The following is a 27638-nucleotide window of genomic DNA, read 5'->3' as shown; positions in this document are numbered from 1 at the left end:
ATGGAAAGCGTGGCGCATTCTCGGCAACGAAACAAGGTTGCGGTTACGCTTTCCAACAAGATCAGCAACAATGGGGGCTTCGCCGGTAAGAGTCTATACGACGACGTCTATGGAGGTCCACCGAAGTTCGGCGTCTCCAGCCTCTCGCCTCGTTTCGAAGACTACAGCGAGATTTTTGGAAGCTTCCACACCGCACGCGCCTCTTCTATTCCGTTGCTGGATCTTCCGGTGGTCCATGAGACCGAGGTCTTCTTCGATCCCCGAAGCGACGCTTTCAACTATACCGAAGTTTTCGGTGCTCTAGATTTTGCGGTTCCGTACGATAATTTGTTTAACCAAACCGGTGGTTTGGACGGTGTCTCCTTCGAAGAAGCCTGGTATGAATGCTTATGCTATCTTTGTTTAAGTTACCTACCTTTCTTCGTATGTTTAGTTGAAAAGCGTGATCCGTTCTTACATTGTGTTTTATTTTCTTTTAGGCATAACGTAGTGTACTGGAAATTGAGGTGCTTGTTATTTTTGACGTTTGTCTTGCTTGAGGAAGTTGGAATTTGGAACTGGTTGGCCGTGATCGTTATAACTTATATGTGGTTAAGGGTGGGGCGTTATTGTGATTCAATTCAATGAACTATTGAGCTTAGAAAATTAATTGTTTTGTCCTGGAAATTTGGCTGCTTTGTGTTTTAGGGCTTTAATCTTTGCTCTTTTTCGTTTTCTACTAAAACAGAACCGGGATTTGGGAGTTTAAGTATTGTAGATTAACTATTGAACTCTTTGGAGTTTCATTTATGCTATATGGACTCCTAGTATCTGCAAATGCACGTGTTATGCTCTGAAGTGTTTTCATGCATATTGTAAATAAAAAAAGCTTAATTGCATGAAATCTTTTTTCTTTTTTTTTATTGCTTTCATTGTACCTTAAAGACTTAAAAATTTGCACAGACTGTATTCTGTCGTTCCTCTTTTACATGATTTATTTTAATTTAATGAGATTTAAGCATGATTGTGCAATATAATCATAATCTTTCATCTTCTACAGGACTTCAGCAGAAACTGATTCATTCTCTGGAGAGTCAGATCATTCTGCTAATAATAAAAGCATGTCAAATGGAGATCTTTTCCATTCTGTTGATGGTAATACAGAGTTCAGCATTTCGTATCATAAGGTCAATGGTACAAGCAATGAACATATGTCAAAGGGGAAAACTCAAATGAGTCAGCTACATGCTGTTCATGCTTTCAGTCTAGTATGTGATGAAACCACACAATTACATACAACTGATCCATTCTTTCAGGTCGCTGATGATATTGATCTTGATATGGAATTTAGTGCAGACAAGGTGAAGGGAAACTACCTGAGGAAAACAATGCCACATCTGCGTAATTTTTCCTCAGGGGAAAATACTTTTGGCAGTGATGTAAATCTCCACAATGGATGCAGCAAAAATTACTCTCGTTCCAGTGAGACGTTCTTAACTGTGTCTGACATCAGCCTCAGAAGTATGCCATCTCAAGTTCCTCCCCCCTCTCGTCCACCTCCTGTCCTAGATCCAAAAAAGGGGGATAACTATAAATTTCATTCAAACAGTAGGCTGGTTGCTTCCAAAGAGACACCAGGTGTCAGTTCACCGCCTTTCTTTGATGTAGAGGTTGATAATAATTCATCTGTGGCAGCTTCTGCTGATGCTATGAAAGAAGCTATGCATAGAGCTGAAGCAAAACTTAAGAGTGCCAAAGAATTAAAAGAGAGAAAAAAGGGGGTTCATGAAAGCCTTGTAAAATCAAGTTATGATGTAAAAAACAATGAAGCAAAGATGAGTAAAGATATGACTAGATTAAATAGTTTGAATGACGAGACAATGCAGGAAAATTATGATAGAAGGCATTCCAAAACGAAAAATTCTGTACCAGATGAAATGCAGAAAGCTAGGGAAGCCTCCACTGAAGCTCTGGAAGTATTAGAAGGGAAAAGAATTTTGAACATGGTTGAGGAAAATAACACGGAATCCAGTTCATCTCAAGAATTGGATAGAAGTAGTGGAGTTGGGACATGGAAAGAAGAATCTGAATTTTTTGAATTAGTGGGAACAGAAGAATCTGGAATGGTAATTCAGCCCACAAAGCAGACTAAGATTTTGGTGCAAGATATCAGAACCCAAGAACGTGGCTGGAAGGAAAGAGAAGCATCCAATATGCAGGAAAAGTATAAAAAAGTAGAAGCAATTGAAGAAAATTATCTGGGGGAGGAATATGAGAAAAAATCTAAAGCAGCAAAAGAGGCTTATGAACACAATGAAAACATTATGAGGTCTGAAGCATCTAATGAGAAATGGAGACAAAGGGAACATGTGAAGGAAAAAGTGGCAGAAATATTTGAGCCAGAAGAGAATGAGAAGAATATGAGAATGGTCCACCAGCATGGGAAAACAGAAAAGAAAATTACTGAAGCTGACCAATCAGGAAGGTTAGACGATGTGTCTGAGATGGTTCACGAGGAGCAAAAACAAGTGGAGATCCGGAAACCCAAAGAGGTTGATAGACAAACACCAAATGAAGTTCAGTTGGGCATGAGGCTTAATGAAAATGAGAAGAAACTAAAAGATGTTGAAAAGCAACAGCAGAGTGTGAAAAGGCACAAGCATTCTGCAAAAATGAAAGAAAATGGAAAAACACAGAGAGAAGATTTTGCTATAGGGCAAGATGAGAATCAGAAAAAACTGAAAGATTCTATGGAGCTGGAAGATATTGATGAAAGATCAGATGAGGCTTTTAAGCCGGACAGCACAGAAGAAAAAGAGGTTTGCAGAAGAGAAAATGAGATGAGATTAAAACTAGCTAAACAGATTCCAATCGTGAAGGGACTGAAAGAGGCTCGTGAAAGAGTAGAAGCTGAGACCAGCCTCAAAGGTTTTTCTAAAAATGAAGAAAGTGGTGAGGGCCTAAAACGTGCTTTTGGGTGGGGTGAGAATGACAAGCAACTTAAAGAAGACTTTGAACTGGAAGTAAATGAGATAAGACTAAAAGAGGCTTTTGAGCAGAGGGAAATACACGAGAGGAAAAACAATGCATATGAAAGAGATCAAAATAGAAAGAAATTTAAAGAGGTTTGTGATGAGTATGGAGAAGAAAATAGACTTCAAGAAGCAGGTGACAACAAAGATATTCAAAAAGTTTTGAATCAAGCTCCAGAGAAAGAATGGAATGATGGAACGTTGAATGAGGCTCAAAAGAAAAAAGAAAATGAGAGCACATCAAACCAAACTTCTGACGAGGAAGGAATTGTAACTGTATCAATTGAGAATAGTCACCCAGAGCAATCTGAGAATATGGACAAAGGTGTTGGTAGAATGGAAAAAGATAAGGGACTGGACAAAGCTTTGGATGAAATGGAGGGGAAGGAAGAAGGGGAAAATATGAAGCTTGCTAAAGCAACTGATGAGACATGGGAAATAGAGGCTGATGAAAATCTTACTGCAGCTCAGTCAGCCTCCATTCATGAAGAAAATATTGGAAAACTGGAGGTATCTCAAGAATCTATTGCTGACCAAGAAGTTGGGAAGTCAAGAACTGAATGCAAAGTTGGAGAAAAGAAATTGGAAGAGATAGCAGTGGAAAATCATCTGGCTAATGAAAAAACCAGAGCACCTCAAATGACACCAGGAGACACAGAGCATTCAGGGACCCAATCAGGAAAGGTGGATGACACTGTGACAGAGGCTGATTACAGAAGGAGCACAGAAGCAGCTGAACCTGCCACGGTACAGGAAGCTGTAAATGTGCAGAATACTGCTCAGTGGATTCATATTGGTCAATCCACAGAAAGAAAAGAAAAGAGTCTTAACAAAACTCCCACAACTGTAGTGAAAGATGCTGAAAGTATGAGAAGAGAAACAGAGACAGAAAAAGATTGTCTTAGAAAGATAGAAGAGGAGGATAGAGAAAGAGAAAGAGAAAGAGAAAAAGACAGAATGGCTGTTGACAAAGCAATGTTAGAGGCTGAGAGGGAGAGGGAAAGAGAAAAGGATAGGATGGCTGTTGATAGAGTAACTTTTGAGGCTCGTGATAGGGCATATGCTGAAGCTTGTGAGAGAGCAGAACGGACTGCATTTGAAAGAGCAACTGTAGAAGCTCGAGAAAGAGCACTGGCTGTGGCCAGGGAAAGACTTGAGAAAGCGTGTGCTGAGGCTAGGGATAAGTCATACGTTGATAAAGCAACTATAGAGACCAGATTGAAAGCAGAACGTGCTGCTGTAGAAAGAGCAACTGCAGGGGCTCAAGAGCGTGCCATGGAAAAATTGAAGGCTGAGAGGGCTATATTTGAGTCCAGAGAACGGTTAGAGAGATCTGTATCTGACCAGTTTGATGTTTGTTTCAGAAATGGTGGAAGACAAAACTCTGTGAGTATCTGTTTGAATCTGCTATTGATAAATTGCTACATTGCCCAATAAAATTCTAATATAATTAAATGGCAGGATATGCTGGATAGACAATTTCAGAGCTTTAGCTCTTCAGCAGGTTCGAGATATCCATATTCACTCTATGGTGGTATGTGAAATGCAACACCCCTGAATTGGTTTAGTATAAAATCTCATTCGACATTTTACTACATCAAACTGTATATAAGCTTAACTAGATATTGAATTTTGCTTGAAGCTGCTTCTTTTTCTGAGAGATCAGAAAGAGAAGGTGAATCAGCTCAGAGGTGTAGAGCTAGACTGGAGAGGCATCGCCGAACAGCTGAGCGTGCAGTAAGATCTCCAGTCTCTTGATATCTCACATATAAAATGTCCACATACAATAACACAATCATAAGTTTTCTGGAAATTTCAGGCAAAAGCTTTAGCAGAAAAGAACATGCGTGACCTTCTAGCTCAGAAGGAGCAAGCTGAGAGAAATGTAAGCATACATCCAAATAGTTTTTCTCTAAGGCTTCTGAATTATTTTTTCTCTGTTTCATTAATTACTTGACTCTGGTGCTGATTGCAGAGACTAGCGGAGACTCTGGATGCTGAAGTAAGGAGGTGGTCAAGTGGAAAAGAAGGAAACTTGCGTGCATTACTTTCTACCTTGCAATATGTAAGTTAAAATATTCTAAACTAACTTGGCATATGCTGCTTCTTTCTCCCCCAACCCCCAACTTCTCTTTAATTAGGACGGTGCAAAATAACCAATCTGAACCGGACCAAAAGAACCGGTTTGCAACCGTTTCAGAACTAGTTTGCATATCCGAAATGGTTCAAAACCGGTTATAAATCATGAACTGGTTTCGAAACATGAACCATTCCAAACCGGTTTGGGAAAAATAAAACAGTTCGGTTCTTTGAACCGAACCGGTTTAAACCAATTCGGTTTGGTATAGGGAAAAAAAATTGGTTCGGGTCGAATCATGCCCACCCCTATCATTAACACATAATACACACGGTAGGGTGTCGCATGTCTGGAGCTCCAGCAGACAAGTCTCAAACAGATTAGATTGTATCTATTGGTTTGCTTGATCACAATGCTCTTAACTTCTATTTGAGACCTTCGAGTTATGATGTGCAACTATCCTGAATATTCTAGACTTATTGTTTGGAATTGTATTGAGTAAGCTCTGTCTATGGTTCCTTTTCCAACTTTTCTACCTTGTCAGATCCTTGGGCCTGATTCTGGGTGGCAGCCAATCCCATTGACGGAGGTCATTACTTCTGCTGCTGTAAAAAAAGCCTACAGGAAGGCCACCCTGTGTGTCCATCCTGACAAATTACAGCAACGTGGAGCAAGTATTCCACACAAATACATATGTGAAAAGGTCTTCGATCTTTTGAAGGTAAGGCATACCATCTTTCACTGTGTTGGTTTATTTATTCATTTATTATTTTGTTGCAAAAGTTATCCTATATCTAGTGAGGGGATAAGGAGAAACGTGGAAAGGGGTGCTTGGTTGACCAGGCGGAAAACTGGAAGGTAAAAAGTTTGGAATGAAAGCCACTTTACACTTGGTACAACAAAAACATGAGAAGGCGAAAAATAAAACTATTTGATTTCACTTTTGGTTTAAAATGATTTGCAAATCTGATGCTCTATTTTTCACCTACTCAACCAAGCATACCCAAAGTGAGGGCATTGTCAATAAACAGCGATTGAAAAGGGGATCAAGTGCTTTCCAAGAAGTTAGGTGCCACTAGACTATTAAGGGTATTGGCAGGTTGGCGTGTTTATTTGGAGCACGTCAGTGATTATCATTTTTCCAGAGTCTTAGCTTTTGCCTTTTGTGCTTGGGAAGTTGGCTTATATCACTAGAAATGTAATAACACTATAACACTATGGTAAAGTGTTTATTATTTTAAAGGACAAAACATCATGTCTTTGATGATAAGATAATGGGGTAAAACTTCTTACTTTATCAAAAATGTACAGAGCAAAGGCAAATTAACTACTCCAATTAGGAGGTACAGGCTTCTAATTACAATTCGAACGATAAAGCAAAACAAGTTGTAGTTTGCAACAATGAATAAAAATACAGAAAGGGTGGTAATAGATCTAAGAAACAAAGAAAGGGAAAAACATAGAACAAATGCGAGAAAGGAAAATAGAGCTTCTTCCTTGGGTAGGCTGGGATGTGCAAAATAACCAAAAAACTGAACCAAATCATGAACCAAACTGAACTGCACTTAAAATAACTGGTTTTTAAAAATCAGTTCATGAACCGAACCGGTTTTTAAAGAACCAGTTCATGAACCGAACCGGTTTTTAGAACCAATTTAAGAACCGAACCAGTTTTTAGAACCAATTTAAGAACTGAACCGTTTCCGAATTGAACCGAGAACCGAACCAAATTGATTTTTATAACTTTATTTTTTATTTTTTTATTTTTTTTCTTTTCAAAATAGGATCGACCCGAACCGATTCCGAACTGAATCGAACCGTTTCTAGCCGAACCGAACCACTTCCGAACCGAACCGAACCATTTTCAAACCGAACCATTTAAATCAATTCGGTTTGGTTTTTCAAAAAATTCGGTTCGGTTCGACCTATGCACATCCCTAGGTAGGCTTTTCAAACCAAACACACAGCAAAAGAAATGGTTTTGAGTCTCTGAGCAGAGATAGGGAGAGCCTAATCAGCAAGGCTCATACTTGGAAAGAGAGACGGTGGTAAGTAGAAAGAGAGGCTAAGCAGAAAGGAGAGTGGGGGGAGGGAAGGTGGTTGGGGCGGCACTGAATGTGGGGCAGTGGCAATGGATGCTGTTGGAAAAGGGAAAGAAATGGGTAGGGAAGGGTTTTTTTTTTAAGCGAAAAACTATTGTTTCACTTGGAAGTACATAATGTTTTGTCTTTTAACTTGACAAATACTGTTTCCTAAATTTTTTTTTTTTTTTGGTGAATGACTTTTTCCTAAATTTATTTATGAGCGTTTATGTAACCTAGTAAGCTTTTTGTGATAGTTAGTCATTGACATATACAACCTCACTTCATTTGATAAGATGATGTAACGAAATCATTCATGAGCCTTAACCTCACAGTTGAAGCTTTTTTCGTACACTTTTTTTTTTTTGTATATAGAAGTTTGGATTATGAAAAGCATGCGCGTGTAATGCCAGAGAAAACTATGCACTTTTGTTTTTGGTACATAAAAGTTTGAATTAGGGGAAAACATGCCTCCCTGCAAAGCTAGAGAAAACCATAAACCTTATTGAGTATTTAAAGTGAGATTACATATCACTCTACCAGAGAGGAAAAATTGAGAATCGAACCGATGCCACGGCTAGTATGGGCAGAAGATTCGAACCGCTGTGCGAATCCTCATTGGTTTTTATACACTTCTTTATTGACATGTATAATCTCAAGTCATTTAATGACAAAGCTTTGTACGATAATACATTATCTATTTCTTTCATTGTGGCTTAATTTATTTTATTTTAATCAGGAAGCTTGGAACAAATTCAATTCAGAAGAGCGATAGCATGCCCAGTAGCTCAGGTCTGTGTTTTTCTCCCTCATCTCTTGCAAGCGTCTGTAGAAGCTTTCACCTCAGTCGGATAGTTTCGTTCCCATGGCATGCAGAGTCCCCCCTGTCCGAAACCTTGGTAATTATTTTGTCGTAGTACATGTTCTGTAATAATAGTCTCTTAAATATATGTATGTATGAAGAAAATTTCAGCCTAAATACGGTTCCGCAGGAAAATAAGAAATTCAGAAGTAAATACATTTAAAGTATACGAGGCTTAGAGTGGCTTTTATATGACCTGAATTGAGAATTTTTTTTTTTTTTTTTTTTATATATAAGTGAAAATTGAACACATCACCTAATACAATTTATTCAAATCTCTCACCATCAGACCAATTCTAATGGCTTACCTGAATTGGGAATTTTGTTATAACATTGTAATCAATTTTAAGTACGGAAGCACCATGAAACTGAAGAAAATTGACAAGATGCTGCCGTAGCCATTATTTAACAAGACAATTTGGTGATCATGCATTAACCTATTTGACCATTTTTTTAGTTGTGCAACATCGGCTGCCGTTCATGTTATATAACGATCATATACGAAGAATAACATCAAGATTTAATTGGTTTTATTTAGATGTTATTGATCCACTTAATGAATATGATCCCCCGGTATGTCACAGCATAATCGAAGTTTGTCTTTACTGAGATTGGGGATAAACGACCCAAAAACAAATAGAGTTGCCGATGGATAGTAAGTATACTAACAGGTCCGGGAGATTCATTTTCTATCATATGATGCAAATAACATAGAACCTCTTTGCAGCGGAATAAGCATGACTTTAGTACTTTACTGCATTCTCCATCTACCTACTCCCCCATCACGCTCATCCGGACCAAAACAAGGAAAGCAATACAAAAAAACATTTGGGTGCATGTTTAGTTGTTTTACCTCGCCCGAGAGCGCAAAACGAGTCCATGATCTGATGATCAAGATGGGTACAGTCTCAGGCAGTGCTCAAAATTGTTCTAATGGACATATATTGCAATAGCATTGTGATCCACTACGGTTTTAATAAAAGGAAAATTCATTCTAGATGAATCTGAAGGGCTTCGAAAAGATGCAATACAAGGAGTTAAATAACTATCAAGTTGGACCGTTTTACTTTTGAATTATTTTAGGTGTCATCTTCCTCGTGAAACACTGATGTTTCCTATGATTGATGCACATGGCTATTTGAGGCCATGGGCATGGATACAGACAGCTATTGAACTGTTTCAGGAAACGGAGGATGCAAATAAGGTATTGCCAAATTCTGACTTTCTTGGGAGGGTTGCTGTGAGCTAGTCGAGAACACTATGCTTCATAGATATCTTTGTAAACTAGAGGAAGAATTATTATGGTCTTCGTTTCATGATATACTGAGCAAGGTACTGCAATACTAGGCTTCTAAAGGAGGACCTTTCGTCTTTGTTAAGGCTAAATTTGAGTTTATCTTGGATATCAAATTGATGGCAGAGCAGCAACGGTTGGCTTATTTATCTAAACCCTTTTTGTGGAAGGTGTCAGGTGTGGATCAAATCCCTAGCAGTTGGAAGTTGGGAACTTCGTCAAAGCTCAACCTAGTAAACTTTTGAGCGATTTTCATCACAAAACAACCTAGTAAAAACAAACCAACAAGATTATAATATAATCCATCTCAAAAACAACAGATTTTTTGAGAACTTTTGGAAGTTTAAAAAATGATTTTTCAAGCTATGGTCACAATTTTTCTTGGCACAAAAAGGTATGGTTTTTATGTTAAAAATAATAGAGTAAATATCATTTTTGGTCCCTAGCAATATCCACGAAGCCCCTTTTGGTTCCTAGAAATAAAAAAGGGACATCGTGGTCCCTAAATTTTACAAATTAGGCCCATGTTAGTCCTTCTGTTAGTGGGGCTCTAACGTCGTTACTAACGTCTCTGACGTGTACCGTTAAATTGCTGAGTCACCATAAAGGAATCCACCTGGATAAAAAATGACGTCATTTGGTACCTTACCTTTTTTTTTCTTTTTTATCCTTCTTCTTCTCTCCAATATAGGTCCCCACCACCAGCACCCATGTTCATAACAATTCACTTGGTTTACCATTCTCCGCCGCCATCATTACTGCCTCCATGTAAAACTCCACCCTCTGCCTCTCCATCATTATGTTAAGTTGGATGACTGCAAGATCTCACCCTCACTTCGAGTAGTCTGAGACAGCTGAACCTTTACTGTTTGTGCTGCTGAGATCATTTCCATAATTACTCAATACTTTGAATTTAACCCTGCCAAATCGAATGATATATCTGTTACAGTTAAACTTTCACCAATATCATATCAACTGTAACACTCACTCAACTATCCAACTGGATCTTAAATTATGTCTATACAAGGTAATGGATCACATTTACAGAGAATGTTTTTTTCACAGCCTCAAGTTTAAGCTTAAGACCACAGAGGAAGTACTCGTCAACATTTTAGGAAGAAATAAATTAGCAATAAAGACATCAAAACATGGTAATGGTCTAATGGAACTATGTAAATATTAAAATTGAGAAACCAAAGGTGGGAAAGGACAAGGCTGAACTTGGATGATTAGCTGAGGTGGATTGCATTATTGGAACTATGTAAATATTAACATTTTTCCCCACTTTTTTCGTTGCTATCTTTTTGGTTATTAGAACAACTATGCTGGGGTCTACATTGCATTATTGAAAGTATGGGTCTACCAATTTAAGGACATCGTATTACAGTCTCTCAGTACGTGAGCTTGTGTCTCAGCCTCCGTCCTACAGTTTCCACAGAGTGGATCATCTTGAGACCACCTAAATGTGTGACCATTAAAACCATGTAATTTTCTTCTCTTTGCTCATATCGTTAATACCGGAACGAGAAGTTCTGAATAAGGGGATCCTTTAAAAAATAGCATCTTATAGTAACATTTATTTAGTCATATTTCTCCTACAAAGAAGTGTTGATTTTAGGGGACCAGCACCCATGCTAAGTGAATTGTATTTTTCTAAATAAACTTTGAGAGCTTGGTTTTATAAATCAACTTTGAACTGCATCTGAATCCATTTACCAACGTTATAATATGGGCTTTAAGCTTTAATTTGGGCGCTGAAACTAGGTCCAATGTTGTGTGGAAGCCTTGGATGTGATTAGTAAATAGAAGAGAGTGAGAGAGTTGAAAATGAAGAAGGAAAGAAGGTGGGTGTGGTCACTCCAGTGGCATTCATGGTATGTCCCAATGGACACCTTTTTCTCTTTCTATTGGTTTCCATAACAATCACAATGTTAGATCCTCCAATGCTATTATTGCAAATACTAAACCACCTTCTCTTATCTCTTAATAAACACAACACTTTAGTGTTAATATTTGTATTTGCATCATCTCATCTCCTTCCCCTCACACTCACGCATTAGCTAGCAGCTAACTACCAAATTTACGGTACCATTACCATCTTTTTTCATTTACATTCTAATGCTCTGTTTTATAAAATATTCCATTGTATTATTCATCTCTATCTTCTAGCACCCTCTTCCTTGTGCTTTTACCATGATGGTGAGGCTAATCCAGTTGCTTTGCTTCTCTCCTCGGCCATGATGTTGAGGCATCTTTGGTTCTCTTCTTTTGCTGACAGACTTGAGACTGCTGTGAATCGTGTCATTTCAGAGTGCAAGTACATGACAAAAGATTTTGGGGGAGACAACACTACCTAGGAGATTGTTGACGTTGTCATTGCCAACCTCGACTAAATGGGTGTTAATTTACCATTTTTAAGTCTTGTTGACCAGCCTTCATTTACCATGGTGGTGGTGAACTGTAATGAATATTGGTGGTGTTGGTGGGGACCTATATTGGAGAGAAGAAAAAAAAGAGAGTAAGGTACCAAACGACGTCGTTTTTTATCCAGGTGGATTCCTTTATTGTGACTCAGTAATTTAACGGTACACGTCAGAGACGTTAGTAACGGCGTTAGAGCCCCACTAACAGAAGGACTAACGTGAGCCTAATTTGTAAAATTTAGGGACCACGATGTCCCTTTTTATTGCTAGGGACCAAAAAGGGTTTCATGGATATTGCCAGGGACCAAAAATGGTATTTACTCAAAATAATATAAAACCCTCAAACCAATACATTCATGAACAAGATAAATTTAAAGAAAGATTGAAACTTTCATGATATGAACTCTATATTTCATAACAATACATTCATGAACAAAATTCCTTTGCTATAGGAAACGATTTCAAACAATTTTTGTATCAATAGAAAACTAAAAACTCAGAAAGCCCCAAAACAATTTAATAAATACTCATAAATTCAGGTTTTAATGTATCGATTGAAAATAATTTGAGAAAATTTTCTAAACTTTCATGTAATAAAACCCAAATATTTAGATTCAATTTTTTTTTAGAATACTCAATGAAAACATATGTATGATATCTAGTTAAAAAACTCTCATCATGTAGAACAAAAACCCTAAGGTTTCCAATATCAATTGCAAAAATTTCAAATGAAATTTTATCATGAACTTTAGGTTTTATATGTAAATTTAGAATTATAAATAAATAAAAATTGAGTCTTATAATAATATATGCATAGCTCTGATACCAAATGAAGAAAATGATTTTTAACTCATTGGTCAAACCCAAGAGCATGACGAGAAAATGCTAATGCATGGAGGACTAGAATAATTTTAGATATGTGGAGAGTTGTTGCTAATATATTATGTTTTATTGATTGAGAAAATTATATTCGGTTTTACTTTTTTTTATTAATATCATTGCATTTCTTTGTTATTTTTTTTATTGACTCTTGTAATTTTGAATGCGTGCTAAAAATTCATATGATTTTTTAAAATCTTATAAATCCATATTGTCCTTTCAAATTTTATAAATTCTATTAAAATCTTTTAAAATTCAATCTTATGAAATCTTGATTGTAAAAAATATCTTTTAAAAAAGTGTCCAATTCTAAATAGTCTTTTAAAATCTATAAAAAAATTATCTCATCAAAATTCTAATTCAATACATCCCCTAAGTCAACCTGGAAATTGTTTGCATATAATGTCTATGCGTGTCGTCATTGGCTGTTTCTCATTGTTTTATATAATTACAGCTACTTCGAGAGATAAAATATATTTACTTACAAAAATTTATTTGACATGTCTTATTTTTAGTTTATCTTTTTATTAAAATCAGTTTAACTAAACATATTTTTATAAAAATTCTTATTATAAAAAGAATTTTTTTATAATGAAGAAAAAAAAAACTAAAAGCTCCCAAAATAAACTTTTTTAAGATGCATGTCAACTTTTTAGAGTCCTCATATTTATTTTATAGTTTTACCCTTATTCTAAATTTATATTTTATAAATTTTATCTTTTTCCTAATAATTCATCCTAATAATAAATTATTTTATCTTCTCTTTTTCAAAACCTTTAGAATTTATATAATTACGAAACAACTTTTAATTTTATTTTTTAAACTCATTTTTTTATCTTTAACTTACAAATAACTTTTAAGTTAAGAAAGTTGACCAAGCGGCTCAAATACTTGCATAAAATTATATTTATACATTCTTTGTAGTCCTATTATTATTTTTTCTAAATCGTCTGGATTATGCTCATGTTCCACACAAATATCTTTCTTTTTTTATATATACCAGACGTATCACCCACTAATAAAATAAAATAACCTGAAGTGTTAAATGCACTTTGCTTCTCTGATTCATTAATCTCATTGAATATTTTTACCACAATTTATATAGCTAAGCTGTTACACTCTGATTTAACATAATATATTGCAATTTCCCATATTTTATTTGATAATATATTAAGACCCATATTTAAAGCTTTCATCATGAAGATAGGTTTCTTTAAAAAAGAATTTTAGTCAACAAAGGCTATCTTGTGCTTTAGCCATGTTACTTTTGCAACTTTTATGCAAAAGTCATCTCAAGGCACCTATTTAAGAATTAACATGACCTTCAAGGATAGCTCAGTTGGCAATTGAAAATGATCGGAGGAAGTTGAATTACTCCGAGAACAAAATGATCGGAGGAAATTGAATGAGGATACCCTTCAGGTTATACAAAAAAAAAAAAAAGAATCAATAGGGAGATTTTGCTACCTTACTTACCACTTGCTGGTCATCCCTCCACTATACATATAAATACATCTTCTATATATATATATATATATATATATATATATATATATAAGGTTGTCTATAGCTATCTCTTTTTCACTAAGTACGACCGGTCGTACTTAGTTATAACAATAAAACTGCTCTTTTTTTCTCTTTCCTCAGCATTGTCGGCTGACGTGGCGGAGAGAGAAAATGCATTTTTAATGTACGACCGGTCGTACTTAGTGAAAAAAGGGTAGCCGTAGACAACCTTATCTAAAGTGGCTGCGGAAATGTTTTCCTATATATATATATATTCTTACACCGGTGTAAGAGTTAGAAGTTTTACAAATTTTTTTTATAAATTATACTAAGTATGACCGGTTATACACTCTTGATTGGAGTATGACCGATCATACTTAGTGTAGTTTGTAAACAAAAAATTTGTAAATATAGTTTCCCCTATATATATATATATATATATATATATATATATATATATATATATATATGGGAAAAATGTTTCCGCAGTTAATGCAGATAATTTATCTGCATTTATTCTCAAAACGACGTCGTTTTGGTATTGAAATCTTAAAAAATTATAAATATAAAGACTATTATAACCCTAAAATAAATGAAAATTACAAAAATACCATGATTTCTGCCCCAAAACGATGACGTATTAGGCTTACTGCAGATAACTTATCTGCAGTAACTGCAGAAAAAGCGAACCCTATATATATATATATCTTCTTCTATATGAATAAATTTACTCACACAAAGTCTTGTTTGAGTGTCGGAGTATATACACCCTTCCATTGTTCCAATGAAAACTCATGGGTTAAAGTTACATCAAATCACATGTAGAGTATGGTCAGCCTAGGTAATTCTGGTTCTAATCATTATTAAGATTGAATCTTATTAAATTTAAATCAATTGGGGGAAGTAATTGACCCATATTAAATTTAATAATCATATAAACTTAATATTTTAACAATGAAAAGTGACAAAAATAAATATTGGAAGCAACATATTAAAAAATTTAGAAAGCACCTAACAAAAAAAAATGTCCACAAATTATTTTTCAATCAATCCTTTTGTGATTTTTTAAAGGTTTCACTCAACAAAGAGGTTCATGTATAAAACACCGGAAAATTGTTTATCCTTTTAAATGACACAATTTATATCATTTCACGCTTACAAAGAGGTGAGATCCACACCTTTATTTTTTTGTTAACTCTCTCTACTCCTTTATCTATTTCTTTCTCTCTCTTAAAATGATACAACTTTTTTACTTTAAAATGACACACATTTTACCTATAAAACACGAAAACCTTACATTACAGTCAAGAATATGTACCCTACCCGTGCCTGAAGTGGTTAGGAGGATTGTGGAGCTAACCCTAAGTCGTAGGGATGAATTTATTTTTCAATTTTTGAAGTCTTAAACGCTCATCATAATTTTTCATAGTCAGACAAAACAATTGAGAAATAAAACATCATGTTTAAAATAAACCGGTATTAATTGTTTAGAATTTACTCAAGGTTGAATTTAGAAGCATATACGATGTCTAGGTCATGAATTTTTATATTAATTCTCAGTCATACGGTACTTGTCTACGCTTTGCAGAATTGCAGCAATTTGGTTGAATATTTCAATGTTTCATGAGCAAGCAAAGAATTTAAGAAGGCTATGCAGTTAAGAGGCACCTTGACTGAAGAAATCAAGATTAGTATACAAAAGAAAATTAAATTGTCATATTCTCAAATTATTTTTTAAATTTCTCTTGGGTCCTGGATATTCACAACTTTCATTTGATTATGGTTGGAATTCTGTTGGGACGGCATAAAAAGTCAAGAGGAATTGCATCACTGATTTTGTTTTCAAACCAGAGACGTAAAACATTAAGAGCAAGCATTAAATTAAAGAACACAAAAGAAGAAACTGCTAGCAAACCAAACCTGACTTTTATAGATGAATAAAAAAAAGTCCTCTATTATGGTAAGTGCCACAAGTTATCTCATCTTCAACTCCCACCAACCATTTTCCTTTCACATCTACACATTGCTAATTCTATCTCAATCAAAATCTTGTCTTTCACACAACAGGATCCAGCCATGTTTAGATCCACAAGCACTCGGAGAGGCCCTGCAAAGTATGAGAAATTAGATAAAGAATCAGCTGCCAATGGGAATTCAAATGAAGAGTTCAAGAGGAGCACAAGTTTTCCTTCTCAGTCATCCAGTTCATCAAAAAAAATGGCTCTGGGTTCAACCTTTGGAGACATCAATCTACAGAGAAACCCCACAAAGAAGGCCGATAATAATCCTAAGGAGAAGAGTCACCCACTCTTTAGCTTCTTCGATCTTCGCAGGAAGAAGAAAACAACAGCTAAGCCTGAATTCGCTAGGTATCTTGAGTACTTGAAGGAAGGAGGCATGTGGGATTCGAATTCCAATGAACCTGTAATCTATTATAAGTGATAGTTTGCTTAGGTTTCTGAGTTCAAATGTTGGTACTTCCTGTAAGAACTAGAGTTTGACTCCATGTCAAAACCACCTTAAGAAGATGTAGAGCAAAATATATGTGATTTTGTTGTTGATCATTAATGTGAATCAATTGCGGACATGCATGTTCATCTATTGATTCCAAATGGTTTTGTGATATGAATTTCTTAATAGAATGGTGATATGAATTTATGTTCGAATGCTCTGCCTCTATAATCACCATTTTGCTACTTGGAGAAGTTTTAAAACCATATCATTCTCGAAGCAGCAAAATAAACGATGAGTTTAGTTCTTAATTGTCTGATTCGACTTGTTAACAGAATGTCAAGATTTTTTTTTTAAATTCTCTGTTGTTTTGTGACATTAGTTTTTAAAGATGCTGACAGTCTTAACGCGGTCTCAGTAACATTGCAAGTACCCTTCAGAGATGTCTATTTTCTCCTCAGCCAAGCTGGGAAAGATAGAGACACAAACGGAACTTATGGATGAGTCTCATGCACTTCACTCCAATACTATGCAAAATATCTATTACCACTTTAAGCTATTTTTGTTCTCATTTTTCCCAAGTTGACACTTGTGATAATAACATTACATGTTGCAAAAGTTAGATTCTACTACAGGGGCTGACATATGGACAAGATACGAAGGCACAAACACCAAATTGATACAATTTTTTTTAAATAACAATAGATCCTAAGACAAAGATATTTTGGCAAAAAAAAAGTGACATTTGAATAAACGTCTTATTTTAAATGTTGTTATATATATATATATATATATATATATATATATATATATATATATATATATATATATATATAGAGGTAGGATCCTTTGACACCGGTGTCAAATTTGAAGTTTGACACCTCATCTGAGAGTCCTTGGATCGAAAAAGATCAACGATTCTGATTTGTGAGCATATGACAGCATTGATCTTTTTTTATCTAACGGCTCTCAGATGAGATGTCAAAATTATATATATATATATATATATATATATATATATATATATATATATATGAAGTATGTTAAAGCAGATATTAGTCTCATGGTGTATATAATGCCTAAAAAAGAGGGGGGGAACACACATACCCACTAAAAAAATCCTTTTATTTTATATTTCCTCATTATTTATTTTGTCCTTTCTATATGCAATACAGTTTTTTATCTTTTGTGAATTGCGTTATAATATATCCTTATTAAAATTATACTTACAACTTATTTTCATTTATAATCATATTTTAATCGTTAATTTTTGCCAATTAACCGTTATTATTTATTGCGAACTAATAATTAATTAATGAATTTGATTTGCGAAAATAATAACCGTTAATTGACAGAAATCAACGGTTAAAACATAGTCATAAAAAATTATAAATGAAAATAGGTTGTAAATATAAACTTCATTGTCCATATTAAGCCAAACCCGTCCAATTAACTTGTTTGTTTGTCAAAATAGGTGAGTTAACTAAAAAAATATGACCTATTTAAACCAATTCATATTTAGCCCTAGTTGATTTAAGTTGCGGCTTAAACCATCAAATGCTAAGCTTAACCTATCAGTCTATTTTATCTTTTAGTAAAAAGACCATTTTTTTTAATGAAATACAGATTGTATTTGTTGAGATATATAGTTATAAGGTCTTGGGCACTCCCACCTTTTGAGCTAGCTTTTGGGGTGGTGTATCCCAATGTTCTTTACATGGTATCAAAGTCGTTCGATCCTCGCTGCCCCCCACTTTCTTTCAAGTGGAATTTCTTTGTTCGCACAGGTAGGTGAGCCTGTGCATTGTCCACACTTCAAGCCCAGTGGACTCTCGTGTGAGGGAGCGTGTTGAGATATATAGTTATAAGGCCTTGGACACTCTCACCCTATGAGCTAGCTTTTGGGGTGGTGTATCCTAAGGTTCTTTAGGGTATTCTTGATTTTGATTTGTTTGGCGCACACTTTTTGGATCACAACTTTGATATGTTTGTCAGATTTTTTATAGGAAAAAACATCTATCCTTTTAAAGGATATAAGTCTATATCATTTTAGATCCTAACCGTTGATTTCCGTCCATTAACGGTTATAATTTATTGGGTCAAACTTAATGACCAAATTTATAATTAATTAATTAATAATTTTGATCCAATAAATTATAACCGTTGATGGACGAAAATCAACTGTAACACCCCAAATTTCTAACAATTTATAAAACAATCTTATAATAAATAAATTGTCAAAATTCATTTTTTTCACAATTATAATAATAGAAATATTGCGGAAGCTAATCAAAATCTAATTTGGGGAATGTTACCGCCGCACCTGTACAATGAACAGGTGCAAGGCTAAATTTATTACATTAAAATAAAACCAAAGACTAAAGTTTAAATAAGGGAAATATGTCTTATGCATTTATTTAAATCTCATAAATTTCTAAACTTAGAAACTAGCTTGAAATACCCGAGTCGTGATCCTCACTGTCCACAGCTAGCCCCATCCTTTGCAACATGCTTCACTGAAAATCTGCTCCCCCGCAGCCGCAGGATCATTGCAGTCAAACAAACACAAAAGTCAGCAAAGCTGGTAATCCTAATCAAAATACAATTAATGTGAGTAATAACAAATTAAATCAAATATCAAATAGTGTTCAAATCAATTCCACATTAATCAAATCAAATATCAATATAATAATCAAAATTCCATTATATAATATTTATCTTTATTAAGTTCATTTAATGTATTTGGTAATTATCAACTAATATATTTAGCACAACATTAGTCATAATATGATAATATTCACAACTCAATGACATTCTTCATAATCAAATTAAATAACAAATTTCATTATTAATAATGTTTAAGTTCATTATATTTAGTGGGAAGAGAACCATGGTAGACCCGGGAAACCCTGCCAGTCTACCCCGTGACCCGGGAAAAAACCACTGTTACCAGCCACGTATAATCAAAATTGGCCATAATCAATTCACATCTTCCTAGTGTGTACACCTCTTCCCAAAGTTGCTACTAGTATCCCGGGAAACCCTGCCAGACACCACTTTGGAAAGAACGGATATAATCTTTTTCACATCAGTTTCACATCGGAGGCATAAAGCCCAAAAGTTGTGTTCATCACCTTGGGAGGTACCATCCCAAAGCTATCCTCCCACCATTAATTTATTACAAACACACACAATCAGGAAAGATTCAATCATAATTATTTATTCTTTAAGTATTATCATATCTAAATGAGTTACTCAAGGGCATTATAATTTTCCAAAGTATCATAATTCAAACAACTATTATCATAAATTCTCGAATTTATATAACAATTCAAATCTTCAACATCTATCATAGTAAAATCCAAATCTGATCATCATAATAACTTTCCAATTTATTCAAGGATATGATAATTCAAATCTTCAACAGTCATCACAGTAAAATCCAAATCTGATCATTATCATAACTTTCCAATTTATTCAAGGATATGATAATTCAAATCTTCAACATTCATCACAGTAAAATCCAAATCCGATCCTCATCATAACTTTCCAATTTATTCAAGGATATAATAATTCAAATCTTCAACATTCATCATAGAAAAATCTAAATCCAATCATAGTCATTCAAATAATCCCATCACATCAATTATCATAGTTATTAATAATATAAATATTTAAATTCAATCATTAAAACACATATTTGGAAAGTTTTTCTTAAAGAGTAGTATAATTCCATAATTTTCATAATTATTCAATAAGATCCATATATTGCACATGAATTAAAAGTTTATATCATATATTGCACATAATCATAATTTCTGAAATAATAAAAATTTTCCAAAAATATTCTAATTATCATATGTAGTAATTTAAATTTTAAAAAAAAACAAATACCTATATATATAGAAATGTTCATACCAAACTATTAAGAACATCTACGGATTACATATAAGGATTATGCCCAAATTTCATATAATAGAGATAACCTAAACACCTAAGGATTCAGATTACATCCAAGTTTTATATAAAAGAAATAACCTACGAATAGGATTACATATACCGAAATTCATATCAATATAATCTATGACTCTCTAGGGATAAGGATTACTATTAATAAACTTCAAACAAAATTATAACCTAAGGATTAGGATTACACATATCAAACATATAACTACCTAAAGATTAGGATTACGCACAATAAAAATTTCATACACAACGAATCTACAACCACCTAGAGATTAGGATTACCTGGTCTCCGCGCTAACTTCTAGAAGAAAAGAGTAATTTGGGGTAGAGAACCGGTTGATAAAAAAAAATATAAAGATTGAAAATAATTAAAATAAGCTTTTTTGGAGTGAGAAGAGAGAGAGTAGTAGAGGAGAGTGAATTGGTTTGGTTAAGCTAGGTCTCTATTTATAGTTGAAGTTTATGGCTTATACATTACTGACTCAATGCTGACTCATCATATCTAAACAATATATGTTTGTTGACTCATGATATCTAAACAATTTATGTTTATTGACTCATCATATCTAAACAATATATGTTTGTTGACTCATCATATCTAAACAATTTATGTTTGTTGACTCATCATATCTAAACAATTTACTAATCAATCATTACTAATCAAACATAAATACATAAATCATCAATCAATTAATAAATCAAGTAATCATAATTTATCATCTAATATATATATATATATATATATATATTATCACATAAATCAAATAATATTACTATTATTATCTTACCTCTTATTATTTTAACTATTATTAACTCATTAATTAAAAATATTAAATACCAATATTATTAATTACAAAAATACTAAATATCATTATTATCCAAAAATATTTATTATTATTATTATTTTATTAAAAGAAAATATAGGGTATTACGTCAACGGTTAGGATCTAAAATGATATAAGCTTATATCCTTTAAATGACAGATGTTATTTCCTTTTTTATATCGTAGGCCGTAATCAAATATATTTATTTTATTTTTTTTATAAAAATAGGGTAAGTTATTATTTATTTGGGGTACAATATAAAATCTATTTAATTAAGTATCTGTTAAATTGGATTTGGATATATGTAATATTGATTAGTGTGGATAAACCTAACTCATAGGCCCATGATCATAAGGGGATTAGAATTAATAAGTTTGGACAGCCTCTGCATTCACAATGTCTTGGTAAACCTTCACTCCACAACTTGTTCTATCGAAAGTTATCAATTGCAGAGAAAGATTGTGATCATTTAACTTTTACAAAAATACCAGAGCAAACACTACACTTGAGATATCAAGAATTATGTCATGAACAAGTAAGCCTAAACTCTCTTGGTGTTCTAATTTCATATAATACCATTTTTCTTTTTATGATTTCTTACAATGTTTACTTGAATTCCCGCGGTTTATGCTGGAAATTGAAATGCAATTTTTTACGTATCTTACTGACCTCTCGTTTCTGGCATTCAAGATTTCAAATTAAAAAAAAAAATAAAAAAAAGAAAGAAAGAAAGAAAAGAAAACGACATGTCTTAAGGAGACACCGCCCTTTGTTATTTTTTCTTCCTCATAAAGCCGAATCTGAATCCAAGGAGCTTCATGCAAGATATTTACTCATATTCATTAAACGTCGTCGTATGGTCCCGAGACTGAACAAGCAAAAGTCAATAAAAAAAAACCATTTCCAAAGCCCGTTCTTACATCTTGGTGCTCATTTTGGTTGGACTCAGACATAGCGAGGCAACTCCGTTAACTAGAATGGGCTGGGCCAGGGAGGGTCCACCGAAGAAGGAACCCAAAAAGAGAATAAAGTAAGCTAACAATAGATGAATAGAGAGCGAAAGAGCGACGGACCCCAAATCAATTCCAGAAAGATAGAGAAAATTCCAACACTCAAAAAAACTCAAAACACCGAGAGGCGGTCATTCATTGCAAATAACACCAAATAAAAAATAAAAAATAAATAAATAATTAAAAGAAAAAAAAACACATACGCAGTTACGCACACAACACAAAGAAATTGTCGATTTTGATTCTTGGGGAAGAGGTTAGGTAGTGTGTTGTTAAATATAAATCACACCGTTTGGGAAAACAAAACAAGAGTGGCCAACGTTAACTTTAAAGAAACATCCGTAAAAAATATGCAGCTTCGTACTTCTCCGCTTCCCGCCGCTCCTCCTTCTTTGTTCTCGTTTTAGCTTTCTCTCTTTTAACTTTCACCTCTCACTTTCTTCTTCTTTCAACCAAGGTAATTTTCTTTTCTCTCGCGTTTCCGGACATTTCTTTTATATTGATGGTTTCGTCAACATTTTATTTTTCACTAGTCTCGATTTCGTTTTCTGTTTTGATTTTGAATTCTGTTTCTCGGACTTGTTTAGGTATCCTGTGCAATTCGTTTGGGTTACTTGCCAGACAGTTTCTGTTTTATTATTAGTGAGTATTATTTCCGATTTTATTTTTATTTTTTTCGAAATTTCTATTCCTTTGTGTTAGTTTTCCGTTTTGCTGTCAGGGGGAAATCATTACGTAAATATTCTGGTGTTGTATGCTATGTTTTTAATATGTTGAAGGAAGGAGGGACGAAATTTTGTTTTAGGAATCTTTCTCCAACAACAAAGGAAAAGAAAAAGAAAAAGAAAAAATAAGTATTTTTCCTACCTCTGGGAACCAAGCATTAAATTGGATTATTTGGGGGATTTTGCATGTTGCAATTTTTTTTCCTCGCTTGAATATGAATTTTTCTACATATGGTGGTGGTTTTGGTGGAACAGAACAATCCCCCCTTGCCTCTCTCTTATTTTCTCTCCTTCTCTCCATAAGAACAAAACAGAAATAAAATTGATCAATTTATGTTAGATTTAATCATGAATTAACAGTAGCTCGTTGCATTAGGGATATGGATAGATTGCTAATAAGTGCACTTGATTGGGTAACTTTTTTTTTATGTATAAAGTATTAATGCTTACGTACCTTTATGATTTTTGCAGCCATGCCTACTTTTACCGCCATAGCATTGGATAGGTTGTTAGAGACTGGAGCTTCCAAGCCAGTTGTTGATAAATCCGTTCCAGCTTCAATGCCTGTCCCGAATTCACAGAAGCTGGACAGGAGTACTAGTGCCCCAAACACAAAAAATAAGGTTCCTCGTCCTCAATTAAAACCGGCACTTTATACCACTCCTGAGGTGAAGCCAATTCCAGACTTGCCTTCGCCTTCTTCATTCCCTCCTTCACCGTACATCATCAACCACAAACGACGTGGTCCACGCCTCCTTAAGAGTTCTTCCGAGGCCAGTGTACTGTCCAAGCAGAATGCTCATGATGATGACGAGGTTAATAATCAGAGCTTAGACACTGTGGTTGCAAGTTCAGCTGGTGACCTACAGGTCACTTTTAAGAAAACTGAACTTGTTGAAGAGAAGCATGTGAATGGTGTCGATGGCGGTGAACTTGATAGCAGCGATGATGGTGACCTCCGGAATGGACACAGGGAAACTGGAAGTAGTAGCTTTCCAAATGTTTTAAATAGGGAAAAGGTACCAGCATTGGATTCGCCAAGAGAGAGAGAGATTGAAGACTTCTTTGATCCACAAGATTCAATGAGTTTCACTAGTAACACAGATGGGGAAGAGAATGCAGGGACAGAACTGTCTGTGAAATTCAGCACTTCTGGCGGGGAGTTTTATGATGCTTGGGAAGGTAAATTGGGTTAGCTATACTGCGTATTATTTCTGTTGCAGTGGATCGGGAATGCACATGGACGTGCATATGCCATGTTTATTTTTTTCCAATTTTTCCTCAATCATAGGATATCCTCATATCCTTATTTTTCCATGGATAATCAATCTTATTGCATATTTTTTGTACTGATCAGATAGGGGAGGAAGAGGGAATCATTACTTCTGTAATGAAGTGTCTTTGAAATATTTCATGTCATAGATTAGCTTACTTGGCTCTTTTCTTCTTGCAGAACTATCTTCTGATAGTGCAACTCAAAATTCTACGTACGATGTTGAAGCTGAATTACGTGAAATGAGGCTGAGTCTATTGATGGAGATAGAGAAGCGGAAGCAAACTGAAGAATCCCTTAACAACGTGAGAAGACAATGGGAGAGTATTAGGCAAGGGTTATATCTTGCAGGAATTGTTTTGCCTGCCGATCTTACTGCTGTTGCTGAAGGTGAGCAGCTGAATTCTGATCCCGTGGAAGATCTATGTCAACAAATTGATGTTGTTAGGTTCATATCAAATGCCATTGGGAGAGGAACTGCCCGGGCTGAGGTGGAGATGGAGATGGAAGCTCAACTAGAGTCAAAAAACTTTGAGATTGCTCGACTCTTGGAACGTCTCCACTATTATGAGACCATGAATAGGGAGATGTCTCAGAGGAACCAGGAAGCAGTAGGTGAGACTAATGTCATATCCTTTGTCTGTATTATTTTTTTCTACCTTTAATTAGATATACCTATTTAGCTAGTGGTGATTTGATTTGTCATTTTATTTTTCTCATGACACAAATATCCTGATATGCATCTAATTGACGCAATTATGCATGTTTTAGACAGATGTGGATGAACACAAGGGTATGTGTTGAGTATGTAGTATCTGGTCATGAATTGTGACTGTAGCATGTTTGTTTTATTTACTGTTCAAACTTTTATGTCCAGGGTGGGGACATGATTTTTTTTCTTAGGTTGCTTCATTCTGGGGATAGGTAAGATTTTGTAAGTAATGAATGGTGATTGGTGGTTTAAAATTATGTATAGCTGCCCCCCTCGACCCTAACACAAAAAGAAACATAAATAAATAAAAGGATTGGAACAAGAGGGGAAAAAATTTGTTTTTGAGATGATTGATTAAGTGTTGAGATAATATGAGCTCATAGTTTAAGGTTTGTATGGAGTGTTATTGTCATAAATTATAATAGACAAAATCACAAATATATATCTTGATATCTTCCATCATTAATCCTTATTGTTTAGTTGTGCTAGATTTCTACTTGGAAGAACTACACATGATGCTTGACCTGTGTTATTATTGCAAGGTGTACACTGAAATTATGGTGCTGAACTGCTTGGTTCTTTATACAAATTCTTCATATTTTTGAAGTTTCTTTCAAGCTTTAACTTGTATTTGGTTTCTTTGAATGCCTTTTGAATATTAGTTGCATAAAATCATTTATCTAAAAAAATTAGGTGCATGAAATCATCTCTATAAAAAAACTAGGTTCATGGAATAACAGAATTTTAGGAGTGATGGTTGTATACTTGGTAGATTGGCGCAAAGCTAATCCTGCCTTGATGTGATGTCTTTTGGGAGGTATTATTTGTTATTGGTGTTTGTTACATTAAGAGGAAAAACCTCAGCTGCTATAGTTGGGGAGCCATGCATTGATTAAAACTACTTTTATTCTAGTGGGTCTGTTGTCCAAGGATAGTAGATTTTTTCCTAATGGCTATGTGATGAGCCGTAGTCTGCAACTTCCTTCAGTGACTACATGCTATTGTGTTTGCACAAGAGCACAGAAGCATACTGTCCTATTTACATACATGTCCATTTTATTTAGCTTGCATAATTTGTTAATCTTATTTGTGTTATTTGCTTTCTTTGTCTAGAGACGGCACGGCGTGAGAGGCAAAGAAGGACTAGGAGACAGAGATGGATTTGGGGCTCTGTTACAACTGTGATTGCACTTAGTACTGCAGCAATAGCATGGTCTTATCTCCCAATGGGTGAAGGATCATCCTGTGCAGATCATGATCTGGTTCCTGACCATGATGATGCAGCCAAGTAATTACCCCATCATCACTAATTGCAATGCCGTGTTATGGTAGAAGAGGAAAATAATATTTATGCATGCCACTGTGCGGTCAACTTATCTCTTTATCAGTTGCAGTTTTCCGGCATCCTGAGTATGTGCATAATTTATATATATATATATATATATATATATATATATATATATATATAAGAATTTGTGCCTTTCACTGGAAATCGTGGTAAGTAGTTTGGTGAAGTTTTTTGATCTGTCTTGTCGAGAAAATATTCTATGGCTTCTTCATATGCCATCCGTGCCAGCAGTGTCACTTGGAAACTCTGAGGAGACGTGCATATATGCTTCATGCTTGGCCATCTGATACATCTGGCACGGTGCCTATATAATAGATTCTGTAAGTCCGTTCCTTTGAGCATTCTCAGACAGCAAAAGCGGATTTGATTGGCCTCTGGATGCTTGTTTGCTGAACTTATTAAGGGGAAGCTTGTTGAGCAATGATGAATGGCCTAATAGAATTCTGGTGTGTTAGTGCTGTGTCTCTATTGGTTGTTCGTTGGAGTACTAACGTAGAATACAAATTATAGGAATTGGCTAACACCACAGATATAATTATGTCATAAACACATTACGATAGCGTTTGAGAATAAAGCATTTCTGATTGTAATAACCCTACAAAACTATTGGTTTTGCTGTGGTAGTTAATTGTTTAATGTAGGTTTTGGATTTTCCAGAATCATGCGCTGGAAAAAGGTTGCTTATTCATCTTTTTTATGATAGGTAAATGAGAAATTTAATTTTTTAATCATTTGCCATTTGTTCAATGGTGCTTGATTTTTGTTGTTTTCCATAACCAAACTCTGGATGAACCGTGATAATTTGACAGTAGTTAGTTAAATTACTGTTAAGCTCTTAATAGTTCTATTAGATTTTTAAGCAGGTTTTCATGGTTCTAAATATTTTTTACTAAAGAACCTGGAAGCAGTAAACTTTATTCATTTTAGTTGATGTGGCGCATGTGGACAGTGGATTACAATTTTTTTGTGGAAGCAGTCATGTGTAGTGTCTGCAAGAGGCTTCTAAAACACTTTTTTGAACTTGCGAGTAATGAGGATTAGTTTATTTGTCACCACGTAGGCGAATACGTGATTTGGGCTTTCTATAATGAATGAAAACAGAGCTCCAAGATACCACCAAGGTTTGATGTTGGCGCTGTGAGAGTTATTGCAAAGGATAGGGGTTAAATAACTGGAAGGAGTATTGGTGTGTGATG

General features: G+C 34.6%; 3 protein-coding genes across 3 annotated transcripts; all 3 read left to right on the top strand.

Annotated features, from left to right (window-relative positions):
* On the top strand, positions 1-7944 carry LOC133288590 (auxilin-like protein 1). The gene is made up of 8 exons (XM_061486389.1): positions 1-377; positions 1040-4397; positions 4473-4545; positions 4654-4748; positions 4831-4896; positions 4987-5076; positions 5633-5809; positions 7909-7944. The coding sequence occupies exons 1-8, from the start codon at positions 1-3 to the stop codon at positions 7942-7944; spliced, it is 4272 nt and encodes a 1423-aa protein (XP_061342373.1).
* An 8180-nt stretch (positions 7945-16124) lies between these two features.
* LOC133288598 (uncharacterized) lies at positions 16125-16632 on the top strand. The gene has a single exon (XM_061486400.1). The coding sequence runs from the start codon at positions 16210-16212 to the stop codon at positions 16573-16575; it is 366 nt and encodes a 121-aa protein (XP_061342384.1). The 5' UTR covers positions 16125-16209; the 3' UTR covers positions 16576-16632.
* Positions 16633-22536: 5904 nt separating this feature from the next.
* Positions 22537-27078, top strand: LOC133288578 (uncharacterized). Its single transcript, XM_061486376.1, has 5 exons — positions 22537-22841; positions 22972-23026; positions 23581-24291; positions 24563-24997; positions 26208-27078. The coding sequence occupies exons 3-5, from the start codon at positions 23583-23585 to the stop codon at positions 26384-26386; spliced, it is 1323 nt and encodes a 440-aa protein (XP_061342360.1). The 5' UTR covers positions 22537-22841; positions 22972-23026; positions 23581-23582; the 3' UTR covers positions 26387-27078.
* Positions 27079-27638: the final 560 nt, after the last annotated feature.

The sequence above is a fragment of the Gastrolobium bilobum genome, unplaced genomic scaffold (genome assembly GCF_033153095.1).
Source record: "Gastrolobium bilobum isolate Gb01-03AN ecotype WA unplaced genomic scaffold, APGP_CSIRO_Gbil_v1 utg728, whole genome shotgun sequence".
NCBI lineage: Eukaryota > Viridiplantae > Streptophyta > Magnoliopsida > Fabales > Fabaceae > Gastrolobium > Gastrolobium bilobum.
This window is presented reverse-complemented; position numbering and strand designations above follow the sequence as displayed.